Source organism: Podarcis erhardii (assembly GCF_964252035.2).
Source record: "Podarcis erhardii genome assembly, chromosome: W".
Taxonomy (NCBI): domain Eukaryota; kingdom Metazoa; phylum Chordata; class Lepidosauria; order Squamata; family Lacertidae; genus Podarcis; species Podarcis erhardii.
Genome location: NC_138506.1, coordinates 10344673 through 10351669, shown reverse-complemented (window position 1 = coordinate 10351669; position 6997 = coordinate 10344673). Strand labels below are relative to the sequence as shown.

The following is a 6997-nucleotide window of genomic DNA, read 5'->3' as shown; positions in this document are numbered from 1 at the left end:
TTCGTGATCGACTCTGGCTGTACCAACCACGTAGCCAAAGATAAGGATCTCTTTGTTCAGCTTGAGAAGCAAGAGAAAGAAATTCATCAAGCAGATGGGACAGTTCTCACAAGTTTGGCTAAGGGAACTGTGTTCTTAAAGAGCCTGAATGCGACAATTAAGAATGTCCTCTATGCGCCTGATATTCAGGACAATTTGTTGAGTGTTTCCCAGCTTGATCATCAGGGTTTTAAAGTGGTGTTTGCTAAATCTCGCTGTGAAATTCGTAGAGATGGCAAGCTCATTCTATATGCAAAATGTGTAAATGGTCTGTATCAATTGCCTTTTGTTTCAGGTACAGGTACTGCAGAAGCAACTGAGAAAGAGTGTTGCAATTTGTCTATTGATAAGAATGAGAAGTTGCATGACCAATGTATTCATTATTACCACCGTGTTTATGGTCATTTGAATTTCCAGGCTGTGGCAAAAATGCCTGATATGGTTCAGGGTATGAAGCTGAAAGAATGTCCCTACCACATGAAATGTGTTTCTTGTGCTGAGAGTAAGGCAAAGCAAGCTCCCAAAGGTACAGAGTCTGGGAGAGAGGCCAAGAAACCATACGAAGTCATTCATGCAGACTTAGTGGGGCCTCTAGCGCTCTCTAGAGGCAATTCAAGGTTTTTCATGGTTTTGATAGACTCCTACTCTAAATATGTTTGGGTCTATATGCTGCAGAAAAAGTCTGAAGCCTTTACCAAGTTTCGTCAGTTTTGTAAATGGCTCAGGAATGTACATAATGAGAATGTACATTGTTTTTTCACTGACAGGGGTGGAGAGTTTTGTTCAGAGGAGTTTGAGGCTTTTCTTTCTGAACAGGGCATTGAGCATAGGACTGCCACGCCCAGATCGCCCTGGCAGAATGGTTTACGTGAGAGAATAAACCAGACCCTGCAGCAAGGAATCAGAACATTGTTACATGATTCGGGGCTGTCCAATCCTTTTTGGGCCGAAGCTCTTTCGTTTTTCTGTCACGTGTATAACAGGAGGTACCAGTCCGCAGTAAATTGCACCCCATATGAGATGCTTCACGGAAGGAAGCCATGTGTGAAGCACTTTAAAATTTTGGGTTCAGAGGTTTGGGTGCACACCTCGCAGGGTGACAAACTGAGTAAGCGTGGAGAACATGGTGTTTTCCTAGGATATGAGAAAGGGTCTTATCGTGTCCTGATCACAGACACGAAAACCATAAGGCTGACCAGGAGCATTGACGACAATCCACAATGGGACAGAGTTGGCGTTTTTCAGTGCCATCCCATTTGTGATGATGGTGCAAAAGGGGCAAAGAAAGTTAAAAGGGAGGCAAGTTCTGATGTGATCGATAATTCTGATGCCAATGTAGATCCAAATGATGGCACAGATTATCAGAGCCCAAAAGCCTCAGGTGAGTCTGACGCTGACTCAGACTTAGCAGCTTCATATACTTTAGCTCCCCATTCTCCCAAAGAGGAGGAAGCACCAGAACAAGAGGATCAAAGAGTTTTGCGCAGATCTGAGAGAACAACCAAGGGTGTACCACCGAAAAGGTTTTCTGAAGAGTTTGCAAAGGCTGCGGTCACATGCAACTCTGGTGGGGTTTTTAAACCTAGCATGAAGTGTGTTAAGAGTAATAGCACAAAACGCTGCATTTATTTCCTTACCTGATATTAGAATGAAAGCGTGTATTTGAGTTCTGAAAATGGTTTGTTCAAGTCTGCCTAATTAGAAATGTTAATCTGCATTTGAGAGGAAGAAATGTGTGTGAAGATTTTTCCAGAAGCTGCTTATTCATTTGTGTGTTCACAATGTGTATTTTGTGTAAGTTACAGGTTGAGGTTTATGTTTTAACTCTTTCCTAATAGACACAGAGTGGTTGTAGTAACTGTTTAATGATGTGATATAGTGTCTTAGATAAGGGGGAGAAAGATACCTGCAAATATGTTACCAAGGTTGTAAGCAGAGAACAACTTTTGGAGTGTGTGTGCAAATTGCAGTTATGTTAAAGATTCTTGAATGGTTGGATGAAATGGGGGAGGATGAGGAGATTTCACCCCTCCCATACCCAAGAATCTCCTGATGATCTCCTGAGGTCTCTGCTGACTCTACAGAGAGGAGGAGCAATGTACTGCTCTCTACTTAATTAGTCAAGTGAGTGAGTCAGTCTCTGTGTGAGAGAGAGAGTCAGTCAGTGTATCGGAGAGTGAGTGCAAGAGATCATGTTTAGAGATAAGATTGCTGCTAAGAGCAGCTGCAGGCACTCAGAGTATAGCATTGATTTATGCTCAGAATATTTAGCTCTGTATATAGTTTTGTATTATAGCTGTAGTTATAGAATAAAAGGAGGATATTTTACAGAGCTGCTCTCCGAGTGGTTTATACTCTGCAAGACTCTGCAAAACGCTGCTGCGCAACGACTGTATTATTGAGACAGTGAATCCGGTGCTCTCAGCTCCAAGCTGTGAGTCCACAGCGCTGTGACCTGTTCCTGTGAGAAAGGAGGTCTCTGGCAGTGCTACCCAGCTCGCCTAGCCCAGTCGGGGTTGAGGTGCATGAGTCCAGTTGGTACACTGGCTCAAGGGCGATGCTGACATTTTAAAGTCACACATACTGTAAAGAGCATTTCAAAAATTGAAGGAACAATAAATTAAGTTTCTAAACATGACAGAAAAACATTTAAAAATCAACAGTGTACAGTACATTTTCTAAGACTCTGGGGGACAACTCGAAGAAGGTTCCTCTTCCACTCTTTGCTTCTTGCTGAAGAACCTGTCCATGGTCTGCTGCTTCATCCGCCTTTTCAGCACCTCCCTGAAAGGCGACATGACCCTCGTATCAAAAGTGTTCACAAGGTCATGTGCCAGGTCCTTGTCAGGGTGGTGCCGCTGTGCAAAAGCCTGCACATCTTTCCACTTCAGGCAAATGTCCCTCAGTTCTTTGGAGGACAGCCATTCCTCAGTTGCTTCCTCCTCTTCCAGCGAGGCCTGCTCCTGCGCAGCCTCTGCCTGCAGTTCGACCAGCTCCTGGGTGGTCAGCGCGTGGTTGTGCTCCTCCACCAGCTCGCAGATGTCCACCTCTGTGACCTCCAGGCCCATGGTCCTCCCCAAGGAAACAATGTCCTGCACCACTGTTGACTCTGGTGCATCAGAGTCACTTGGTGCCACACAGTCCGGCCACAGGCTGCGCCAAGCGCAATTAAAATTTCTCTGGCTGATCCCGTTCCAGGCCGTGGTGATCATCTTCAAGCAGGTGACGATGTCGAAGTGGTCCTTCCAGAATTCCCGCAGGGTGATGTTGGTGCAATCAGTCACCTCGAAGCATCGCCTGAAAAGCTCCTTGGTGTAGAGTTTTTTGAAATTGGCGATGAGCTGCTGATCCATCGGCTGGAGCAGTGGCGTGGTGTTAGGCGGCAGGAACATGATGCTGATGAAGCTGAACTCCTCCAACAAGTCCTCCTCAAGGCCTTTAGGATGAGCAGGAGCATTGTCCATCAGAAGCAAAGCCTTCAGCGGCAGGTCATTGTCCAGCAGGTACTGTTTGACAGCAGGGCCAAAAGCAAGATTGACCGAGTCCACAAACAGCACACGTGTGACCCAAGCCTTACTGTTGGATCGCCACATGACACTCAGCTGCTCCTTGTCGACCTTGTGTTTCTTGAAGGCCCGTGGGTTCTCCGAGTGGTACACCAGCAGGGGCTTGATCTTCAGGTCGCCGCTTGCGTTGGCACAGAAGAGCAGGGTCAGACGGTCCTTCATGGGCTTGTGGCCAGGCAACTTGGCCTCCTCCTGAGTGATGAAAGTCCTTTTGGGCATCCTCTTCCAAAACAGCCTGGTCTCGTCGTAGTTGAAGACCTGCTGTGGAACATAGCCCTCCATCTTCACAACCTCCAGGAACTCCGCTGCAAAGTCTTCAGTCGCAGGAACATCAGAACTGGCAGCCTCTCCATGCCTGACCACGCTGTGGATTCCAGATCTTGTCCTGAACCGGTCAAACCAACCTCTGCTTGCCTTGAAGACTTCTGGCTCACCTGAGGTTCCTGGCTGTTCCCGGACGAGGTCTGCGTGCAAGGCCTTGGCCTTCTCACAAATGACGGCCTCAGTCACTGTGTCCCCTGCACGCTGCTTCTCTTCTAACCAGATGAGCAGCAACTTCTCCACCTCCTCCAGAACAGCTGGGCAGTTCTTCACGATCCTGGTGACTCCCTTGGCTGCATCAGTCGCAAGGATCTTTTCCCTCATCTTCAGGATGGTCCCGATGGTCGATGGATTCCTCCCGTACTCCCTGGTGAGGTCTGTCACACGCATTCCACCGTCGTGCTTCCGGATGATCTCCTTCTTCATTTCCAGCGTAACCTTCTCCTTCTTCCTCTCACCGGCCTCTGCAGCAGCAGTCTTCTTGGGTCCCATGGCAGCACAGCTCCTACCTTCGCAACCCCCCCCCCCAAAAAATATCAGTGCTTCACATCCAAAAAATTCAAAAGCACCCAGCCACCCACCACACAAAAATTCAAACCCAGATTTTTTTAAAAAACAACAACAGCAGAGTTGCCCAATGGTCACAAAAAATCATAAAAATGCAGAAAAAAACACACAAGCTTCCAGATTCTTGCAAACCCCTCCCCAACACCAAGTCCTTGAATTCCAAACACCCCAACCCAAAATCCAAAAACGCCCAAAAAAGTTTTAAAAGTTTAACTTACCAAATGGCTGCAAAAGAAGTTTTGGAAAAGCTTCAAAAATCACCAAAGTCTTCAAAAACCTCAAAAAAGGCTACCACGAGTTGCTCCTCAAAGTCAAGTCGCAACTGCACCTCTTCAAGCAATGCACCCTGGGTTTTAACGGTTTTACGAAAAAGGAAACAAACTTGCAAGACGTTTTCGTCTTGCGAAGCAAGCCCATAGGGAAATTCGTCTTGCGAAGCAACTCAAAAAACGAAAAACTCTTTCGTCTTGCGAGTTTTTCGTCTTACGAGGCATTCGTCTTGGGAGGTACCACTGTATATGTTTTATACCATTCCACTGGAAAGCCACCTAGCCCTGGTGCTTTGCCATTTGCCATATTTGAGATTGTTTCCCTAATCTTGACTTCTGATACTGGAGACATCAATAGTTGTTTTTGTGTGTTTTCTAGCCCCGCGAGTTTTATTTTTTTGAAAAATAATTTCCATGACCTCTTCTGATACCTCTTCTGGTAGGCGAATACACTTCAGTGAAATGAATCCTTTTTCTCTGTGTGAACCCACGGGCAACTAATCTAGCTTTATACTGTGGTTCTCCAGCTTCTGTGGGTTTAAGGCGGTAAACCCATCTGCAACTCACAGCTTGTTTGCCCGGTGGCAACTCTGAGTGAGAACACACCTAGATCTTCCATGGATCTCATCTCTTTCTGCATCGCCTCATGCCATTTGCTGGCTTCTTCCTGAGGCAAATTCTGAACATCCTCAAAGGATTCAGGTTCACACCTAGCCACACCTACCCACACACCAGTAGCTTCAAACCTATCAGGTGGCTTCCCTTTGGTTGACCTTGCTGACCTCCTCAGCGTGAGCCCTGGTGTTCCTTCTGACCCACTAGGTCCAGCTAAATCATCCTCCATGTCAGTGACTTCCCCCTCTTGGGCCTAACAGCCGGTCCAGCAGGTGAGGAAGGCTCACTCTTTGGCTCAGACTTAACAGTTGTTGTAGGAGGTGTTCTAGGTTCCCCCCTCTGAGGGATCCTGAGCTGTCCCTGCCTTGGACTCTGTCCCTGCGGCGGACCCTGTTGCTCCGGACCTTGGTCCTCAGCAACAAGTTCCTCTTCCTCCTCACCGTCTGAGTCATAGAACTGCTGCGAAAGCACGTCTGGATTAGCATGCAGACGTGACCAACCAGCCTGTTCGCAGAACTCAGCACTATTGCTGATCACCAGTCTGGACTGGTTCCCACTCGGGTACGCAAACCTCCAAGCCTTTGAGCCAGGCTCATACCCCACAAAGATCATTTTCTTGGATCTTGGCTCACCCTTCCTGCATAGAGCCTTTGGAATAAGAACCCAGGCCTCACAACCAAACACACGTAGGTAATGCACCTTGGGTTTCTTACCATGCAGCAGGAAATAGGGTGTGTTCCCTACACTTGAATTGTACACTCTGTTCTGTGTGAACACAATAAATTTCCAGGCTTCCGCCCAATAGCGCTGGGGTAGCCCTGCATCATACAAGATGGCCGACACTCCCTCTTGAATAGTCCTGTTTTTCCTTTCCGCAATTCCATTCTGCTGTGGACTATAAGGAGCTGTCAACCTGTGGCTAATCCCCTTCTCTCTGAAGAAATTCTGCAAAGCAGATCCAGTAAACTCCGCCCCACGGTCACTCTGAAAGTTTCTCACCTTAGTGGAGAAGGTCACCTCAACTGCAGTGATCCAATCCTTGATCAACCCAGCAGCCTCCCCCTTGGTTCGCAAACAAAAAGCCCAAGCAGACCTAGAAAAATCATCAATGAGGAGAAGCGCATATTTTGAACCTCCCAATGACTCAACTGACATTGGTCCACACAAATTTGCATGCACTAACTCAAAAGGTTGTGTGGTCTTCCTCTCTGACTTGGGATAAGAGCATGTGACATCTTTTGATTGATTGCAAGCGCCACAATCCAAGAATTTGTCACAATCCTTAAATTGACAGCCTTCTGTCAGTTCCGGGGCTTTCTTAACATACCCCCAACCCAAATGCGCAAATCTGCAGTGCCAGAGATGAGAACAACCACTATGGGGCGCTACATTTACACATTGCACCCTTGCATCTTCAGTGGCATCCTCAGTAGCAACTGGCATCTCTACAATAAACAAATTGTTTCTGGATTCCACTGTGTACAGTTCTTCAGCGTTCCTGTAAAAAACACATTTGTTACCTGCAAAAGACACACAGAAATTGGCAGCAATTAAATCAGACACGCTTAGCAGACAATTTGCTAACTCAGGTACAACATAAGCATGCACTTCATGTTTAAG

At 46.9% G+C, this 6997-nt stretch overlaps 1 protein-coding gene across 1 annotated transcript; it reads right to left on the bottom strand.

The window, feature by feature from the left end:
- Nucleotides 1–2681: 2681 nt before the first annotated feature.
- Nucleotides 2682–5003, bottom strand: LOC309333145 (tigger transposable element-derived protein 1-like). Its single transcript, XM_081846554.1, has 2 exons — nucleotides 4712–5003; nucleotides 2682–4435 (listed from the first exon to the last, which is right to left on the bottom strand). The coding sequence occupies exon 2, from the start codon at nucleotides 4416–4418 to the stop codon at nucleotides 2718–2720; it is 1701 nt and encodes a 566-aa protein (XP_081702680.1). The 5' UTR covers nucleotides 4419–4435; nucleotides 4712–5003; the 3' UTR covers nucleotides 2682–2717.
- Nucleotides 5004–6997: the final 1994 nt, after the last annotated feature.